General features: G+C 41.1%; 1 protein-coding gene across 1 annotated transcript; it reads left to right on the top strand.

The window, feature by feature from the left end:
- Window positions 1–16,427: 16,427 nt before the first annotated feature.
- LOC124279370 (BTB/POZ domain-containing protein 6-like) lies at window positions 16,428–21,612 on the top strand. The gene is made up of 4 exons (XM_046715187.1): window positions 16,428–16,552; window positions 17,907–18,184; window positions 19,432–19,767; window positions 20,681–21,612. Exons 2-4 carry the CDS (start codon window positions 17,919–17,921, stop codon window positions 21,432–21,434), a joined length of 1,356 nt encoding a protein of 451 aa, XP_046571143.1. The 5' UTR covers window positions 16,428–16,552; window positions 17,907–17,918; the 3' UTR covers window positions 21,435–21,612.
- The last annotated feature ends 472 nt before the right edge of the window (window positions 21,613–22,084 follow it).

Genomic DNA, 22,084 nt, shown 5'->3' with positions numbered 1-22,084 from the left:
TCCAACTATAGTCCCTGCTAGGGTAACCGTCAACAATCAAGCACGGTTTTATGTGACCGCGGCCATTGACATGTTAAATAGCATTATTGCAACCTTCTACGGTAAAATAGCAAAGCCGAAATTGGGCATTACAATGCTAGGTGTCAGGCTCGTAGAACTGGCCATATGAAGCTATCGGTGACAACTAGTCAAGTGGACCAGATTACCACACCGCTACCTCTTCAGTTCTCTTCCTTGCCGATAATCCACCGTAAGAGGATTACAGCAATAAAGTCAGGTTGAGATATTAACATAGCCGAATAAAATTAGGAAAGAAATGAATCTTGACATATTATTATTTCTCTTTCCTTGCGTTTCTACTTCAATAACGCCTCTACTTTCTATCTGTCTCTCACTCTGACCAAAATGCAATACAACTACTGTATTAGGAAAGTGGAATTGCCAAAGTAATATAGATCTGCAAAGGAATTTCATTCACACTTTACCACGAGGGTCTAGTACAACGGTTCAGTTGAGATACACGTTCTCAACACATTCAAATACGTATCTGACCCATAGACTTGAATTTGGCAACTGCAACGTATGCCGTGCAATTCGGACAGGAATGCTTTAAGTCATAGACAGACGCCATATTCTAGCTAATAACTCGGTGAAAGCTACAGAACTGAACAGACATATACATGCACGGTATGCTGATGTCAGAGTTTCCACAGAAATGACTTATGGCGGTTTACTCTGCACTTTGCATGCCGCTCGGATAAACATATGTTCTATGCCTATTAGCTCCCACAACAAAGAAACGCCAGAGCAGACAATAAGGAATGGACAGGAATGCCACAAAGTTTGTGACGGCTGCAGAGGAAGGCATTACGTTTTCATGGGCATTGTATCATGTTTAACAGAGTCTTTCGGTGCTTTATAAAACCACACATGTGCATCATGGCAGGCAAAGGAACAATAATGTCCTAATCCGTCATGTTAGAATGGTTACAACACAGAGAAAGCATATTTCATTGCACCGCAAGGTAATTTATTTGACATGAAGCAATCATTTTGAATATTATGGATGGCGCCGGTAAATCAAGCAAGGTTATTGGATGCGGTCTGTTTAGACCAAAGATTGAAAGTACTCACAATAACCATTTGTCATAAGTACGAAGTCCTTGTTTTCACATAGATCCGAAGATTGGAATGAAAACCCCGTTCACTCAACGTCATCATAAACAACATGGAGGCAGTATACAACAACTATGAACCCTACTACGGCCACTATATACCTTTCATATATGACTGAATAAATAGTCATTGCAATGAACCGGTTATTTCAAAGGTGAAAATATGATGAAGTAATGCACGATATTTATCACACAGGTTGCTAGAAGGTATGGTTCGCTAGCTGTTGTTATCAATACACTGCAGTACAGGCAGGTGTCCCACCGTGTTGTAGCTGTAGTATAATGTGTTTGTTGTTTAACAACGCACTAAGCAACATTCCAACTATATGGCCGCGGTCTGTAAATAATCGACCATCCAGTGATCAGCAGCATGAGCATCGCTACACAACTTACGATGACGTGTCAAGCTAGGGTTGTTGAAGACCAATTATAACCCGGGTCTTCACGGGTCGAAGTATTAGATTAAACTGCCCCACGTTCTTACAGTTATGTTTGATCGTGCTCCTCTACATGTATGACATTGGCAGTGGTCAGATGAAGGTGGATTGTTAGGTATTGAGATGAGTAGACCAGGGTCTGGCCGGATCAGTTCGGTCCTCATCAAGCCTAGTGAGCGGAATGATTGTGTGGATAATGTAATGTTTGTGTGGGATGTGTCGATTGTTAGCCTTGCTCCAAGGCTGCACTGTATGCTGATCAGCCCATGCATGTATAGTAATTCTGTCCTTCGAAGAGGAAAGTCTCGATAAGTCTAAGGACCCCGGTCTCTTATTTATTATTTTGTAGAAATTATCATTTAAACTATATATTTTACCATAGAGACTTGTGAAAGTCTAGTCGATTGTTTGCACGTGTAGTTATGGCAATGTAGATGGGATGCGCAAAGAACATGTTCATTATTTGCACTAAATCCCTTATCTTCAATATAATTATTTATTTTAAAATATTTAATGAGACCCATAGTACCGTTTAAGACAAAAAACAATAACTAACCCAAGCTTCTTCACTTGTTATCCATTCGTTTGTTGTTTTTGAGTTACATGGGAACAACATGTATATAGTTTGAGAACTTACGGATACTATTCATACTAGCATATTCACCGATATGGATCCAACCAGAACCACGAAGTTACATCGTCTAAAGCTATACGTGGAATATGTTACTGATGAGATTGGGTTTCATTCAGTATGGTGTTCTGACCTGTAGGCATGAAGGTTCCACGTGGACGATGTCAGCGGTGTACGTATTCCGCCAACAGTCTGCCAGCCCAGTAATACACAAGGGGCAAGTTCCAACACCAGTGTTTTCTAAATATACTCTTAAGATATCACGATCCAATTTCGCTTTAAGATTTGATTAGAGTTTAGTTCATGTGGGCTATGCACAGTAATAAGTGAGTGAATTTAGTTATATGCCCTTTTTAGCAATATCATGGCGGAGGACACAAGAAATGGGCTTCACACAATGTGTCCATGTGGGGAATCGAACCCGGGCTTTCAGCGTGACGAGCGAACACTTTAACCTTTAGGCTACCCCACCGCCCCTGTATGTGCAGTGACTAAATCAGATTAACTCGAACATTTTCTCCATATCTTGTTTATTACGATGCGCCTTCTGAAGCCCATCTTGGACTCACAATTCGACTTCGGCTTGTTCCGGACAAGGGATAAATTGACAGGTACAATTTGTACTTTACTAAGAAAGTGTAATCCCAAATATAACCTATGTTGTAATTATTGGAAGTTGTAATTTTGCTGTAATGTTGCTGTGTGCAGCGTAAAACAATAATAAGAAAGGAATTAGCATATGACATAACATTTTGGTGAATGAACTAAACAGCTGTCTGCCGTTGTCAAATTTCATTTCTGTTATCAATGATAGTTGTTATCTGCCTATGTGTTGCAGTCTCCTATTTCAGTTAATATATATGCTGCTAGCGGGGGCCTGGGAGAGCACCACATGCCATGCTGTTGGCGCACCCTCAATACTGATAACACATGCAGCAGTGACACAGTGACAACGCCACCGCTGACAACGTTGTGCACGGCTTGGATGATCAGTGCTGAAGGGCAGAAGGTACGCTGAGTGTGTCGGAGGTTTGGGCGAGATGAATAGCACCTTTCATAAAGTACTTTGGTCTAATGTCAATACTGCCACTAACACAGCGTATCTCATTCCACGGGAACCTGTTGTGGCAGGCCATGTGTACTTCCTAGACAAATGACCATATGGCTTGAGTAGCCCCCCATCCATCTCAATATGACAAAGTAGCTCGCGGGAACATGTGGTAAACCTGCATGGATGGTATACCATGTTAAAGTGTTTCGTGTAAGGGAGTTAACTCATCTTTGAACATTATTATTCCGCGAAGTGACAGTTTGATGCAGGGGGAAAAGTCCCAGATGATCGGTGTTGGGGCCAATCATAGGTTGATGATGCTGCTAGACTAACAACTAGTCTCTGAAGTGAACATATTTTACAGAAAAAACAGTTCATAATAAAGAAAATGCAATGAAAAGGAGCCTAGAGACTTTCTTCATTTTCAGGCAGTGGAAATCTAGACTTGCCCCATATTCTAGACTTGCATGGGCTTTCTCTGATATATTTGTTTCAGGGTCTGAATGACAGGCTATGGTGCTGCGAAAATAGAAAGTTAAAAACTCTATTGCAGGAAAAGAAGGAATAAAATAATTAATTCTCGTTCACTCCTCATTGGATGTTCTGAAATATAATGTTTTGTGAGCCCTAAATATGTTTGGCATATCCTCCCAGTTACATATGTACTAGGTGTTGACTTTAAACACACTTTTCAGTATCAGACAAAGCAAATATCACAGCTCGTTCCGCACAAAGAATATATCAGGGGGGTCCCTTGGCCAGTGTTAAATGTCATATTAGGTATATATGCATAAGGTGAGGTTTATTGTATCGACTACATATACACGGTATATACTTGGTATATACATACTTCATAAATGGTTAAGTGAGTAGCACAGTGTCACACAGGGTTTGTACAGTATACGTGATGATACACCGTGTAGAGTATACGTGATGATACACCGTGTAGAGTATACGTGATGATACACCGTGTAGAGTATACGTGATGATACACCGTGTAGAGTATACGTGATGATACACCGTGTAGAGTATACGTGATGATACACCGTGTAGAGTATACGTGATGATACACCGTGTAGAGTATACGTGATGATACACCGTGTAGAGTATACGTGATGATACACCGTGTAGAGTATACGTGATGATACACCGTGTAGAGTATACGTGATGATACACCGTGTAGAGTATACGTGATGATACACCGTGTAGAGTATACGTGATGATACACCGTGTAGAGTATACGTGATGATACACCGTGTAGAGTATACGTGATGATACACCGTGTAGAGTATACGTGATGATACACCGTGTAGAGTATACGTGATGATACACCGTGTAGAGTATACGTGATGATACACCGTGTAGAGTATACGTGATGATACACCGTGTAGAGTATACATGATGATACACCGTGTAGAGTATACATGATGATACACCGTGTAGAGTATACATGATGATACACCGTGTAGAGTATACGTGATGATACACCATGTATCATATGAAACACATATGAATGTAATCCTGCATCAGCACTTAAAAAGTAAACTATACTTAGTATAAAATGTCATGTGATAAAAAATTATGGATTAAAAGATGGGTTACCAGTTTCGGGACTGTTATGGATTATCCAATTGACAAACCTCTTCTGAAAATGCTTTATTGAAAATATATGTCTAATATTTTGACAAGGTTAAAACATTAAATACAACATTAAAAAGAAATGAACGAGTGAGTTTAGTTTTACGCCGCCTTTAGGAATATTCTAGCAACATCACGGCGGGGGACACCAGAAATGGGCTTCACACATTGTACACATGTGGGGAATCGAACTCGTGTCTTCGGCGTGACAAGTGAACGCTTTAACCTCTAGGCTACCCCATCGCTCCTAGAAATGAACGGAAACACCCATATCTGCCCTGTTCACATGGACGGGTCTCCATCACGTGAAGGCGGCTGTCTGACAGTGAAGAGGTAGCTGGCTATTCGCTGTGGTATTTGGCAGCTCATTATACGGTAACAGATACGGAAGACAAACACAGGCGATACTAGGTTAATGAACAGGTAAGTGTTAAATACTGAATATATTCCACTGTGAAAGAGTAGGTGTCAGGATGTGCTGTGTTTAGATGGTGTGGAATGACTGAAGTACTTAAAGGCTAGCCCAACGATAGTCGGGAAAAACGGTTACTGATGCCAGAAGTGATAGGCGACTTCTCAGGGCCTATGTTGACTTATATGAGTCACGGGAAAAATATGCGTTACTGATATTCTTGATTGCGTATGAAGGAAGAACGTTACATCAGATATGACGATATCATAGGAATATGAAAAGTAAACCAAGAAACTGTTACTTTGAACGACGCCAACGAATACTACATACACATGCATTCTACTATGACATCATAGTGGTATTTCCAATGGTCACGGGGGCGGTGGGGTAGCCTAATGGTTAAAGCGTCCGCTCGTCACGCTGAAGACCCGGGTTCGATTCCCCACATGGGTACAATGTGTGAAGCCCATTTCTGGTGTCGCCGTAATATTGCTGGAATATTGCTAAAAGTGGCGTAAAATCATACTCACTCACTCCCGTGGTCACGAAGTGATATCCATGTGTATGTATATACGTTTCCATCAGTATTCACCAGGAAGGTGGATATCCGGTGTAACAGAGTCCGTCTTCTGTGGCGAGTCTACACACTTGTCCCGGGAGAAGGGCGATGGTTGTGTTTTTTGACAAGAAATCCAATAAGAATAACACTGGCGTGAAAATACACGAGGGTAATGGACTACACAAGGCGGGATATTTCTTCCCGGTACTGCACATAGATAATATATGGTAGATGGCTACATAGACTTGCGCAAGTCTCTAAGATAATAATTAATAGTATAAATGATAATTTCTAAAAACTATAACTATTCCTCTAACAGACTGATGCACTGTCTGCTTATCTAGACTTGCCTCCCTAGAGGATAGAATTACAGTGTACCCATGGGCTCAACATTCTGTACAGCCTTGGAGCAAGGCTAATCGCAACAGTAAGATGGCAATAACAATACTGGAGTTGAAGGTATGACCCTCTAACATTTGGAAATGGTGATCGGGTGTGGACGTGTACCAGGGTTAGAGGAAACACTGGGGCAAATAATTACTAAATATTGTGTACCAGAGAATAATAGATTACCATTCGGAATCACATGCCCCGGTTTTTGTTGTGTATATTCGTTAGTTCGTAAAGGCACGGACGTGTTTTCCAGGACGTCAACATTCAAGTATTAAACGTCAACGCCAGCAAATATTCAGTCTGGATTTCTGCTGTAACTGATTCTTTGGGCGTAAAAGGCAAACAAGCGGAGAGACCTATATGGGTCCCTGAAAACCGTGATGACATGATGTGTTCGCAAAAAGATAATCGTGTCTTGCCAGTTTGGTAGCCATGCCACTCACAGAATTTGCATAAAGAGTTTGTTGTCAGACCTTCTACTGAGTACGTTAAGAACAGGGGAGAACTGACAGAATAAATCAATATAGCTACATCATAACCGAGTCGATGATGTCATGAACTGCGATCCACATTTTAGACCAGTCACCGAGTCCAGAGATTGAAATCAAATGTACCATGAGACAACATTTGCAATATTTATATAACACTGAAATTTTCGGATACTTAAACACTTCTGACACTGGGTGCTGATGTAAAGACAGCTCTGAGAACTATATGCCTGTTGTTTGATTCATGATAGTGTTACTGATTTCATGTGTCCTACCATATGGGGTTGTCAACGAGTGGTCTGGTTCCTTCAGATGTTCACACAGGTCCAAGTCACCAACCTCTCCCAACAACTTTCCCACAGCCAGGGATGAAGGAGAAACATTACACCAGCACACATAAATATTCCCTGTTTGCATAAACACAGCAAGGAACCCCAGCTGGTGATCCATGGGAGACTTACAGTCCCATCCGAGTGGTTAGCACCTTGCCCAATGATCATGTCAATACCGAGTCCCACGTCCAAGGTTCGTGTGCTATGTTTGGTATAAGACACGCCGCCCCAAGCAAAACACCTGTGAGGTCAAGATCAGATTGAGATGTTCTAGCATTGCTCTGAAATGAGTATACTGTAGTGAAGCCTTACATCCAAGAGGTTGACCCAACACAACATGGACAAGCCGCTGCTGAGACCAGATGTGGACATAAAGAGATGTCTTCCTACTTTGAGACGGTTGCGGTCAAGGGAAAGTTGGTGCTAGTCTGATATTTCGTAAATACGTCTCCCACTGGTTTACAGAAGTATTATGCTCGACTCTCGCAAATAAATGACCGATTTTCTCCGAAATCCACCATCTGTGAGACGACTCTACCATCTGTTGAAAGTGCGGGATGAAACTTGATAAAGTCCCATCTTGTCCTGGTCCCACAGACCGCTCCCTCTGTGTACTGCCAACACCAGTATCTGATTCCAAAGTGAGTCCGATTCCTACACTTGCACAAGTCTCTATCGAAAAAATTGGTAGTCTAAATGATAATTTCTAAACAAATATATGTAACAAACTGTATCTAGACTTGCCTCCTCGAAGAATAGAATTACTATACATCCATGGGCTCAGCATTCAGTACAGCCTTTGAGCAGACCCTGAAGCAAATATATCCAAGAGATCCCACGCAAGTCTAGAAAATATGGCAAGTCTAGATTCCAATGAAGAAAGTCTCAGGGCTCTTTTCATTATATATATATATTTCTTTCTGTAAAATATGTTCATTTCAGAGACTAGTTGTTAGTCTACCCGATTGCCTACTATGTTCGACTCGCCAAATGTGAACGACACACCAGTCGCGTTCGACACTCATCACTCAAGCATAAGTATCGCATGTGAAAATCCACGACAATTATTTCCACTTAATCAGAAAAACACTAAGCAGGTAAGACAGGAGATATTTCGATGAGGCTTCATATATCTAGGTCCATCACTTACTCGACAACCGTAACTCAACACACACACGTGCACGTCGTTACCAGGTGTGGGCGGGCTGTGGGCGGGCTGTGGGCGGGCTGTACGTGTTGTCAGCCTAACAATAGTAACGCTTTCTCCATCAGTGTCTGTAATATCTGGTATGAAGAGTCTTTAATCCCATCTAAGTTTGTTGTTGTATGCTTTGTAGTCACAATATCAATGTTTAAACCTTCATTTTCCTAATCATAGAAATTTGTATTCTAAACAGTTGATGTCCTATCATATCCTCAGCGACTCTTGGCATATATCCAAAACTACTGGTAATTGCAACAGCTATATGTTGACAACTTGGTGTTCATTCTACTCACTTTGCTCGCTTGCTCGGCCATGTTGATTCACCACACTACCTATACTTAGTCTATACTCACGCTACCTGGTGGTCGGCAATCGTTGCAAAGATGATTACATTGCAATATCTGACAGTTCTATCAGCGCACAGAATGACACGAAGGAACCAGTGCTCCGAATGACACGAAGGAACTAGTGCCTGGAATGACACGGAGCCAGTGCCCGGAATGAAACGAAGGAACCAGTGCCCGGAAAATGACACGAAGGAGGAGCCACTCCGAATGACCGGAATGACACGAAGGAGCAACCAGTGTCCGGAATGACACCAGAAGGAGCCAGTGCCGAATGACACGAGGGAGCCAGTGCAGGAAATGACACGAAGGAACCAGTGTCCGCACCGGAATGACACGAAGGAGGAACCAGTGTCCGGAATGACACGAAGGAGCCAATGACACGAAGGAGCCAGTGTCCGGAATGACACGAAGGAGCCAGTGTCCGGAATGACACGAAGGAGCCAATGACCGGAATGACACGAAGCAACAAGTGCAGGAAATGACACGAAGGAACCAGTGCCTGGAATGACATGGAGCCAGTGCCCGGAATGACACGAAGGAACCAATGACCGGAATGACACGAAGGAACCAGTGTCCGGAATAACACAAAGGAACAAGTACCCGGAATAACACGAATTAACCAGTGCTCGGAATGACATGAAGGCACCAATGCAGGAAATGACATGAATGCACCAGTGAATGACATGAAGTGCCCGAATGGAGCCAGTGCCCGGAATGACACGAAGGAGCCAGTGCCCAATGCAGAAATGACATGAAGGCACGAAGGAAGGAGCCACCGGAGTGACCGAAAGTGACGAAGGCACCAGTTGTCAATGCCGTGAATGACAAATCTGTCTCTATATTGCACGGGGATATTAACGGATCCATTTTGGCCACAAATTGTGTACTAGTATACCCATACATACACATTAGCGTTCCTTCATATTTCGCTAACATGATTTGCAACTAACGATGAAACGTAACGATGCTGATCTATGTAATCTCCAATCCTGGCCACCAATATGGCCGATCTACACGTTTCAACAAGGTAAGCACACATACCACTGTTAATACGCCGAGAAGCAGATGTGTCGACTCTACTGGGTATTTGATATTGCAATATTTACATAAAAACTGCAAGAACCTAAACGTTTGATGTGTGTTAAGTGACAAACCAGCTGCCCTTTCTGATAAATCTGACACGATCATTAAATATCAGTAAACATTAACAGGTGCAGTGGGCGATATGTGGATAAAGTGTCGGGGGGCTTCAGGAATATGAGACATATGCTGCAATATTAGAGCGTATTTAAAATGGAAAAAAGAAATACACCACGTTGAAATAAAACTGTTAACTGTTGACATGTTTTTCAAACACGTTTTTTCGATAATGTATATCTTAAGTTGGGTATTACATAGACACTTAATAAATCCTCATGAATGAGTGAGTGAATATGGTTGTTTTTTCACCTCTTTCAACACTATTTCAGATAGAATGGGGACCGAACAGATGTAGGTCTTTTGGCGAAAGCCACCAGGGCAGACATAATAAAGTAATATACCGAGATTCACATAATAATTGCGGCAATAGAAACCACCACTGTAGAATTGATGTCCCCAATATGAAAAAAGGGTTTTCTTTTTGCTTTTGTTTAAGTAGTGATCTAATAATTGATTTATTCAATAAAGGGGCCACAGGCCCATAATGCAGTTGCATAAGTCATATCATGGAAATCTGGAGCGCCATAAGACTGTAGGTCAATAAATATACACTTACAAGTTTTAACAAATTTGTTACGTTGTTTAAATGCGAGAAACAAAAACTTCGCTAATCAATTAAAATACCTAAATCCTATGATGTGCAAAGTAATACAAATTTATCATAATAAGGATGAGTACAATAGAACTCAGGCAAAACTGTATGTCTAAAATCACAGTAAAAAGGACATTCCAAACACACGTGATATCGATATTCTGGGGGCGGTGGGGTAGCCTATTGGTTAAAGCGTTCGCTCGTCACGCCGAAGACCCGGGTTCGATTCCCCACATGGGTACATGTGAAGCCCATTTTGGTGTCCCCCGCCGTGATATTGCTGGAATATTGCTACCAGCGGCGTAAAACCCCACTCACTCACTCACTCACTCACAATATACATTCAGGGTTAGGATAAGAATGAATACGTGTCTCAACCAAGTTTGTGTATCTATATCAATACATCTAATTCTAAAAGTTCCTATAAAAGATGAAGTCAAAAATTATTTGTTTTTTTCCATACATATCCAAAACCATACTTTTCTAATAGTTGTTATTCTTGTAACGCCCATGAAGGTCTAGATTCGGGTACAAGTATAGGTATTACAAACAAAAGGATACGAACAATCTACAATTACCAAACAATACAAGTGAAAAATGGCAGAACGAAATGATTAACATTGATTACACATCATGTTGTATAGAATTAAATATGTTGGTAGTGGTAAGAATGTAATCCTAAATCATGTTTGGCAAAATGAGGGAGGGAGGGAGGGAACAAGGTCCTACGTCACTTCGAACAGTCACATTACAGCAAGCTCAATGAGGTTGGAAGGTGGACTGAGAGCCAGATATGATGCAGGCCTTTGGCGAGCCTTGCTGCAAGACTGTACTGTATGCTGAGCCCATGGATGTATAGTAATCCTACCCTCAACAGAGGCAAGTCTAGTTAAGCGGACAGTACACTGAGGACCGAGTCTGTTATTTATCATTTTTTAGAAATTATCATTTAAACTATTAATTTTTACCTTAGAGACTTGTGCAGGTCTAGCCTTCGACTTCCAGTCTGACATGCAATGGGCACGTGACAATGATTGACATCAAATTGGCATGTAAAGCACAAATGAATGAACACATCCCAGTATTAATCAAATTGTTTCACTGGCAAGTAGTAAGGCGTTATAAATAATATCTATACGAAATTTGGTGATAGGACATTTTTGCGCGAAATAGGCATTCCAGCGGAAACCGATTGTCATCCCATCCTCAGTGATCTGATCGATTTATTCATGCAGTTTCATCGGGATTGGTAAAGGCAAAGAAATTCGGGCAAGACATTTATCAGTATCGATGATCTGCTAAACGTTCAGTTCACTAAATCCATTCCACTTCATGAACTAGAAATATAAGAGACAGTAGAACTGCGTCCTCGGTTTAATATTTAAACAATATTCAGTCTACATTTCACATCCTTTGAAATACAATGAAGCATGTTCTTTCAAACACGTGTACAATACTATCTGCGAGAAGCCCTGGTTTTGATGTTTCCACTCTTGTTACAAGTGGACAAAATGAGCAAAGTGCTGCAACTGTTCCACTAGTGTATCTACCCCTCCTGGCGACCACGTGTAATATCGCTAGATTCAGATTAAATCCAACGCGATCTCGTATTTTTCTTCTCGTGTCAAACCAAACTGGACAATTGTTGTCACGTTCTTGAACGGAACTAAGCTAATTTGAAGCCGACATGACAGCACGAACGTCACAGACATTGCCCGACCATGGCATCTGGTCAGGGCAAAATGACTTCCCTTCCTGTAATAGGTTGATTTGAGCCATACTTCCCCTCCCGCCTGGTCGCCTGTCAAGAATGCGATAGTGGTTAACAAAACAAATAACCCGAATAAGTTCCAGCATAATGAACAAAAATACCCCCTGTTGTGTGATAGGAAACGATAATAATTTCGTTTTGATAATTACGCCGTTTGTAAACAATGCAGGTAATGTCCTACGATGGCGGTGACAGAATATACTCAGTGTGTAATATGCTGTAAACGGAAAGAAGTGACACGATAGCTATGCTGTAAACGGAACACACACACACACACAGTCACACGATACACTGTTCACATACACACACACACACACACACACACACACACACACACACACACACACACACACACACACACACACACACAGAGAGTGAGAGAGAGAGTTTATACAGCCTAAAAAACCTTTGTTAATCAGCAACTAATTCGTGCGATGTGGACAGATTTGGATGATTTTACAGGCGCTTTAGTTATTTTGTCTCGACTGTCTCGTTACTGTTGCTCTTTGTTCTACACTATCATGTGTTGTGCACTATCATGTGTTCTACACTATCATTTGTTGTGCACTATCATGTGTTCTACACTATCATGTGTTGTGCACTATCATGAACTGCGTCAAGTGACCTGGAAATACTGGTTTTAGGAAACAATGGAGGATAATGGAGCAACGCTCCATGCTGTAGACTGAGTGCGAGTGCAGTAGCAGTTCAGCAGTGTATAAAATTCACGATAACCACGTGTTCAGTTAAAAAACAAAGTTGTCATTTCCTCTCTACGGACAGTCCAAGTCACTAGCCCTCTTTGCTACACCCCAGGTCATCTTCAGCCCCATCCTAGGTCGCCTCTAGCCCCTTATTTACACCCAAATCCCATACTCGTACCCTCTCGTCATCCCCTACCCCACCACCACACACACCTTCAGCTCCATCCCCGATCACCTCGTACGCCCTCTCTATCACCCCCTACACACACACACACACACACACACACACACACACACACACACACACACACACACACACACACACACACACACACACACACACACACACACACACACACACACACACACACAACTACATGTACCATCTCGATGTTGTATAATAAACAAGCCTGTAAGGCTAGCCTCGATGTCCATAGATTATTGAGAACTTATTTGTTATTAAAATTGCTCCTGTTATTGTTATGCTAAATGGATAAGTAATTTGGGGATATATATTTCAGGAATTAGCAAGCATGCTTTCACAAAGTTGCAACGATATAAGATATAACAACATAATACATCCGTAGGGCGCCTGATATTGACCTGAAGTCAAGTGGGAGTGGGTGCACAGTTCATTTTCACCATTTTCACGAGAGTTTCAATGGTCATTTAATAAACTTTCAGGACCTGTCACATGCAAACTTGTCAATAATAAACATGATCAACCAGCTCTATGTTGTAGAATAGGCACCTGTCAACACCTAGGTTCATGTTGTTTTGTAAACACTTCTTAACGAGTTGCTATGTTGTATAATAAGCACCTGTCAACAACTAGGTTCATGTTGTTTTGTAAACACTTCTTAACGAGTTGCTATGTTGTATAATTAAGTCACCTGAACAAACATATCTATATTGCATTAGAGACAACAACCAGCTATATGCTGTATACTAAACATAAAACAGCCGACTCTGTGTTGTGTAATAAACACCCCTGAACAACCAGCTCTACATCGTATAAACAAACCTTTATCAACCAGCTCCATGCTGTAAAATACACTTCAAACAACCTAAACAACCAGCTCTAGGTTGTATAACATCCCTAGAAAACAGTACTATGTGGAGTATGTTGTGTACTAGACATCCCTAAACAACCAGCTCTATGTTATATAACATCCCTAGAAAACAGTACTATGTGGAGTATGTTGTGTACTAGACATCCCTAAACAACCAGCTCTATGTTGTATAACATCCCTAGAAAACAGTACTATGTGGAGTATGTTGTGTACTAGACATCCCTAAACAACCAGCTCTATGTTATATAACATCCCTAGAAAACAGTACTATGTGGAGTATGTTGTGTACTAGACATCCCTAAACAACCAGCTCTATGTTGTATAACATCCCTAGAAAACAGTACTATGTGGAGTATGTTGTGTACTAGACATCCCTAAACAACCAGCTCTGTGTTGTATAACATCCCTAGAAAACAGTACTATGTGGAGTATGTTGTGTACTAGACATCCCTAAACAACCAGCTCTATGTTGTATAACATCCTAGAAAACAGTACTATGTGGAGTATGTTGTGTACTAGACATCCCTAAACAACCAGCTCTATGTTATATAACATCCTAGAAAACAATACTATGTGGGTATGTTGTGTACTAGACATCCCTAAACAACCAGCTCTATGTTATATAACATCCCTAGAAAACAGTACTATGTGGGTATGTTGTGTACTAGACATCCCTAAACAACCAGCTAAACAAACATCCCCAAAACTCTATGTTGTATAACATCCCTAGAAAACAGCTCTGTGTTGTATAACATCCCTAGAAAACAGTACTATGTGGAGTATGTTGTGTACTAGACATCCCTAAACAACCAGCTCTATGTTGTATAACATCCCTAGAAAACAGTACTATGTGGAGTATGTTGTGTACTAGACATCCCTAAACAACCAGCTCTGTTGTATAACATTGTGTTGTATGTTGTGTACTAACATCCTGTTGTATAGAAAACAGTACTATGTGGAGTATGTTGTGTACTAGACATCCCTAAACAACCAGCTCTGTGTTGTATAATAGACATCCCTAGAAAACAGTACTATGTGGAGTATGTTGTGTACTAGACATCCCTAAACAACCAGCCCTGTCTTGTATAATAGACATCCCTAGAAAACAGTACTATGTGGAGTATGTTGTGTACTAGACATCCCTAAACAACCATCTCTATGTTGTATAACATCCCTAGAAAACAGTACTATGTGGAGTATGTTGTGTACTAGACATCCCTAAACAACCATTATGTTATCATTTTCATGTAATACTAATGCTGTATCTTTAATTATGACGACGAATTGGTAAAAGCTTGCATCGTATATGTTGGAGATTTGCTTGATGAAAGTGGACGGTTAAGAACTAGACTAGAGTTACAGCAGATACATAATTTGAATATAAACAATAGATATTTTAATAATATCAAAAGAGCTGTTCAAAGGGCAATAGGGAGCAATATGTTTTATAAATATAGCAACAAAAATATTGAGTTTTTGTTAAACACACCTCCAAAGTTACAGGGAAAGATTATGAATGATAAGATGAAGTCTAGGCACTTTGATTCAATGATTGTGGATAACAAAGCCACCTTACCATATACATTTAATGATTCATCACATTCTAGCAAATTGTATGGTCTTCTTGCGACCCTCCCTTTATCCAATAAGTTAAAAGAAAGAAATGGTTGTTTAAACTCCACTTAAGTGAATCACCAGATTGTGATGACTGTAAAACTTTGGTGGATGTTTCCCACTATTTATAAAAATGTAAACATGTTACTTCAATGATTAATGATGATGTAAAGTTTCTAATTATTCACAGCAACTATTTTCTGTGGAAACACTCTTTTTCGGTTCAGCAGATTACTTTGACCCAACATTTGAGTTTTTAAATATGCATTTAAAATAGTTAATGTATACGTCTAACTATACCGATATCAAAGCTTCTAAGAAGCATTTCCTTAGAGATTTGAAATATGCTCTGAAAATATATAAATATTCAAAGGAAAAGTTGAAGTATCTAGAAAGACTAATGTTAGATTTGCAATAGAAATTATAAAGTGGACTTGTATGGTTTATTTGTAAATCCGTGGTTACCAATGCTGAATAAATAATTATTTAAATTAAAAAAAATGTAAAACCCAATACAAAACTATCTTACATCGTCCGTGTACGATGTCATGTACATTCGTGACGTTCCCTACATCCCAGATGCATGACGCAACTGTCTAGGATAGACTAAGCTGACACTAGCGGGACGTGTCCGCAGACAGGTTAAACCTGTCAGATGCAAGTCTTCACTGATATTTCAAGCGCTGCTTGTGTCATCATTGAAACCGGTTTGACTTGCGACCATCCCAAACGATTGAGTGTAAAGAAACCGGTTTCGGTTCCCTACATACCGGTTTGGCTGATGCAAGCAGCCTTGACCTTTATAGTAGGAAGTAGAAGCAGTACATGTAGTAACGCACAGTTTATTCGCAGCCAGGTCTCCGTTGATAAGCGATGAAGACAGAAGGCGATCGAACTGCGAGGATTTGGGTTACACACGAGAATTATAGAGGTTAGTGTGGGAATTGTGTCTATGTGGTTGTGTGTATCCCTCTCTCTCTCTGGGGAGAGGGAGAGAGAGAGAGAGAGGGGGGGAGTGAATGGTACGATATCACAGATGACTGTCGCATAAATATTTTTTGCTTTTCTTTTGTATTTGAACTGATGCTAATGATGATTACATGATGTTCACGCCACATCTATTATCTTAGGACACACACACACACACACACACACACACACACACACACACACACAGAGAGAGAGAGAGAGAGTAGATTAAACTTAGGCTGTTTAACAGCAAGCATGTCGTGAGGCATTTTGGGCTTTCCATATCAATAACACGCCCTGATATAACAGAAATACTCCTTTTCTCTCATCGATAGATAGTGTAGTTAGATAATAACTATACAAATATAACGGTCATTAACTGAACTGTCCTGTATAGATGACGGTACTAGTTATAGATGACAGTCAGGGTATTCTGTATGCGTGCTGGTTAATGTAGCTACAGAAGGCTAAGCCTACACAGACTGAATGAATAATTGTTTCTGTTCGCCGCATCAGTCATTTTCCATCTGTTAAAGAAAGCCCACACAGTGTCATGTAATACTTTATAATCATCAATACAAACTGAATGCAGTTGTCTTATTTAGCGATATAAGATTTGATGAATGTGAAGTCATCTAGTGTTTGTTGTATTAACAATGGCCTCGGTCAGTGGGTACATGGTTGTGTTATTGGGTTTACCGGGTTTCATATTTTGTACCAACGTGGCAGTTTATATTATAGGTAAAAGCAACGGTAAACCCATCTCACTCACTCACAGTGACTCACTCACCCACCATGGTGGCATTGGAAATATGTCAGCTTCTCACGGGCCAATGAATGCAAAGGTTTATTCATTTCTGTTACACTGTCAAAGTAAAGGCTGTTGAATCTACACTGGCTTACTTTCTAAACTAGGTGCCTTATAGCTACAGTTTTGTGTAAGCTTCCAATGAGCATCACTCTGTTTCACCAGATCAACATATGTCAATACAATGTAGGTTATAGAATTAACGTATCTACATTGACGTTCATACTGTTGAACTGTTCATAACAATAGTGCAGATGTAAGCACACAATGGCCAACCAGTAATTATTCAGGACATTCATATGTGTGATAATGTACCTGAATTACATTACCAATGCGGCTCCATTGATGGTAGTATAGAATTACAATGACTCATATGTTCTCAACGGCTGTGTATAACTGGAATATTGCTGAGTGCGGTGTAAAACTAAAAATTAGTCAGTCAGTCAGTCAGTCACTCACTCACTACTGGTAACCACAGTTGGTAATGACCGGTGTGTTTGGTTTTCAGATTGATCCAGCTATGGAGGAGCCCCGCATGTCAAGTGACACACCAGACTGGCAGTCTGCCACCGACTTCGCCGAGACCAATTTGGCGATGTTGACACGCAAGATTGCTTGTGATGTCATTTTTCGAGTTGGAGTTTATAGGGAGATAATCACGGCGCATAGGTTCATTCTGGTCAGCAGAAGTTCTGTGTTTTTGTCCATGTTTTATGGACCCCTAGCCGAGAAAGATGAGGTTGACATCCCAGAGATTGACACACTGGTGTTTCACAGTTTTCTAAGGTATGATGTCATTTAGCAAAGTAGTATCAAGTGGTGGATAAGAAAAAGGAAGGGCAAGGTGTAAGATGACAATAAACATTGTAAGGGTGGAAGTAACCATTGAAGAGAACCGGGTTTGGAATGTCTTGTGTGTATATGGGTGTTAAAGTGTGGTTCCAAACCCGCTCGGACGGTGGGGTAGCCTAATTGTTAAAGCATTGTCCCGTCAGCCAAAGACCTGGGTTCTATTCCCCATTTGGTACAATGTGTGAAGCCCATTTCTGGCGTTCCCCGCCTTTATATTGCTGTAATATTGCAAAAAGCGGCGTAAAACTAAACTCACTCACTTCATACCCGTTTTAACACTGGTAGTCATTTTTTTCTGAACTGATCTTTCTTGTGACAACGAATAGTAGAGTAATAAAAGTTTACGTTTCACGTTTCATTGTGCTCTGCTTCTCTTGGACTGAATATACCGAGACCAACTGAAGCTGCAACTAATAGTAATATTGTTAATAGGATGACTATTACCAAACGGAGATTTGTAGCATACACTAAGACGGTAAGACGTCACTACCAATCTGTGAATTATACTAGTTTCTGGGACTAAAACTGATATACCGCGAGTTGAACCCAACTCACGTACACTCCGTTCTCTGTAAAATAGAAACGAGGATGTTTTAGACAGTTGCCTCGCAGGATATAGTTTACTACCAATACAGACGATGTTTGTTGTTGACGGCACCAAGTGTTAAGGTGACTGCTTGTCACGCCTGAAACCTAGGTTCGACTCTCAACATTGGTAAAGTGAGTTATTTTCATTCATGGTATCTCTGCTTTGTATGGCTGGAATATAACAGAATAAATCCCCGTAATGCCACATTACTTGACTAGCCTTTTCTAGTCTAAAAACAGTTAATACATATTCGAAGTTTCCTTTACATACATCCCTTCGAAACTCGAGAAGCTATGATCATGGGTAGGATAGTGGTTAGCTCCGATTATGTTTCACGGTTTGTCAACACCATATCCCGGCACGTGGGCTTTTACCAAAGTAGTGAGGATCTTACACCCGCCTTTTCCTCGACTATTTAGCTAACATGCCGCGATATTCCCCAGTAATTTACCCAGTAGGTCTTTTATAAGTCATAGTCCTAAAATCGCTATGATTTTGGATACGTTATAGTGATCCTCGTCATATACATTAAGCTGTAGTATGTTCCAGCATGTCCGTGGTGAGAGTATACACTGCTCTTTTGGCCTTCCAGGTACCTGTACAGTAACTGCGTGGAACTGACCACAGACAACGTTTCTGGGCTGCTGTATGCTGCAAAGAAGTACTCCGTGAAATCTCTTAGTGAGAAATGTGTGAGGTTTTTAGACTCCGCCCTCAATGCAGATAATGCATGTGACATCTTAGAGCATGCGCATGTCTACAGCGAGGAAGGCCTTGCTGAGGCAGCACTGAGGGTCATCACTGTCAACGCATTGGACGTCTTCAAATCTTCAAGTTTTAAAGAAATATCAAGACATTGTCTGAACAGAATATTCAAATCAGACGAGGTGCGAGCAGACGAAATGAGCGTGTTCTGTGCTGTCCTCTGGTGGGCAGGGGCAGAATGCGTGAGGCAGGGAAGGGAGATAACTCCTGAATCAAAATACGATGTGTTACAAGATTCTATCAGCTACGTGCGATTCCCACTCATTGGACTGAAGTCGTTTGAAAAGTGCATTGGGATATTAGATAAAGACTGGCTTAGTCTGCTACGACCGTTCTTTGCCACTAAAATGGACATTGATGACTCTGCCTCTTGTCTGTCAGCGCGGCCTCGTAAACAACCCCCAACCAGAGTAAACCGGTTTCTGACGACAGAAGAATCACTTTCGTGGACATTCAATAGCAAACGGTGTGACGCCATATCATTCTCGTGTGACAGACCGGTAGAACTACTTGGGGTAATGCTATATGGAGCTTTCCCAGGCCGAGACGCAGACGACGTCATATCATATTCTGTCGAATGCAGTGTTGAAGAGGATCTACGACAAGATTATCTATCCCGTACATTTTTCAAAGGCGGTAATGTATTGGATGGATCTAATGTGGAGAAAACAGTTTTGGTTAGTGCCAAAGAATACTACATCGAAGTGCTTTTTGCGAACCCCTGCAACTGTCAAGGATTTGAAGTATACGATTCTACTGAATGTTTGCGGACCTGATTCTAGAAGAGAGGTGCAAGGGCCGCTCTACCTGCGTGGAAGATGATGTCTGTTGGACGTTTTATTCGTCGTCAAAGAGCAAGAACAGTACAGACGTGGAGCACGGACAGATTCCTGGTCTCATCTACTGTTGTCGGTAAAAGACAGTCCGCTACTTACTGCCACCAGCTCACTGTTAACTGTTCATCTGTTACACCATAACGTTATTCTGTTATTAGGAAATCCTAATCACCCAAACAGAATATTCAAATCAGACGAGGTGCGAGCAGACGAAATGAGCGTGTTCTGTGCTGTCCTCTGGTGGGCAGGGGCAGAATGCGTGAGGCAGGGAAGGGAGATAACTCCTGAATCAAAATACGATGTGTTACAAGATTCTATCAGCTACGTGCGATTCCCACTCATTGGACTGAAGTCGTTTGAAAAGTGCATTGGGATATTAGATAAAGACTGGCTTAGTCTGCTACGACCGTTCTTTGCCACTAAAATGGACATTGATGACTCTGCCTCTTGTCTGTCAGCGCGGCCTCGTAAACAACCCCCAACCAGAGTAAACCGGTTTCTGACGACAGAAGAATCACTTTCGTGGACATTCAATAGCAAACGGTGTGACGCCATATCATTCTCGTGTGACAGACCGGTAGAACTACTTGGGGTAATGCTATATGGAGCTTTCCCAGCCCGAGACGCAGACGACGTCATATCATATTCTGTCGAATGCAGTGTTGAAGAGGATCTACGACAAGATTATCTATCCCGTACATTTTTCAAAGGCGGTAATGTATTGGATGGATCTAATGTGGAGAAAACAGTTTTGGTTAGTGCCAAAGAATACTACATCGAAGTGCTTTTTGCGAACCCCCTGCAACTGTCCAAGGATTTGAAGTATACGATTCTACTGAATGTTTGCGGACCTGATTCTAGAAGAGGGTGCAAGGGCCGCTCTACCTGCGTGGAAGATGATGTCTGTTGGACGTTTTATTCGTCGTCAAAGAGCAAGAACAGTACAGACGTGGAGCACGGACAGATTCCTGGTCTCATCTACTGTTGTCGGTAAAAAGACAGTCCGCTACTTACTGCCACCAGCTCACTGTTAACTGTTCATCTGTTACACCATAACGTTATTCTGTTATTAGGAAATCCTAATCACCCAGCACCCATGTCTCCATAGTTTTATATATCTATGTGCCATCGAAATTGTACCAAATAAAGAAATATTTTAGGCTGTTTCTATAGACATCTTGTTCATCCAAAAAGTTGTATAATACTGCCATTGTGAGATGAATAGTGTAGTAGTTTTGAGTCTAGTGCCTTGCAAATACAAATCCGTGAGTTAGGTTTCAAGTCACTTTGAAGAGTTACGATAAATACCATTTCAATCATATGACGACGTGGAAAGATAGGGCAAAGTTTTATAGTCCGTAAACCGTCAATACTTTCGTAACACATACTGCGATATGTTGACGACGGACTAATAATCTGCTATTGAAACCCTTGATCACAGGATTCTTGCACGCCTAAGGGAGCCCATTCTCCGGACTGAACGGTAGTACCGTTATCCTCTAGGCCTTCCCTGTCTTACAGTAATATGGGAACCAAATAAATTTGTTCTTTTTCATTGCAATGTCGTCTACAAATGCACCCTCCGCTGATATTTACTTTACTTGCTTGATGGTAAATTAACATTTGTAAACACTTCGCATTAAA

The sequence above is a fragment of the Haliotis rubra genome, unplaced genomic scaffold (assembly GCF_003918875.1).
Source record: "Haliotis rubra isolate DU_JTF1 unplaced genomic scaffold, ASM391887v1 Scf107, whole genome shotgun sequence".
Classification (NCBI taxonomy): Eukaryota; Metazoa; Mollusca; class Gastropoda; order Lepetellida; family Haliotidae; genus Haliotis; species Haliotis rubra.
Note: the sequence above shows the minus strand (reverse complement) of the source record. Positions and strands in the feature narration are given on the sequence as shown.

Bases quoted from the DNA above. Each gene is read 5' to 3' on its own strand.
- LOC124279370 (XM_046715187.1), top strand. From the start codon at position 17,919: ATGGAGGAGCCCCGCATGTCAAGTGACACACCAGACTGGCAGTCTGCC. The intron at 18,185-19,431 runs GTATGATGTCAT...TTGGCCTTCCAG, and splicing joins GTGTTTCACAGTTTTCTAAG to GTACCTGTACAGTAACTGCG. The intron at 19,768-20,680 runs GTGGGCAGGGGC...TGCTGTCCTCTG, and splicing joins GTGTTCTGTGCTGTCCTCTG to GTGGGCAGGGGCAGAATGCG.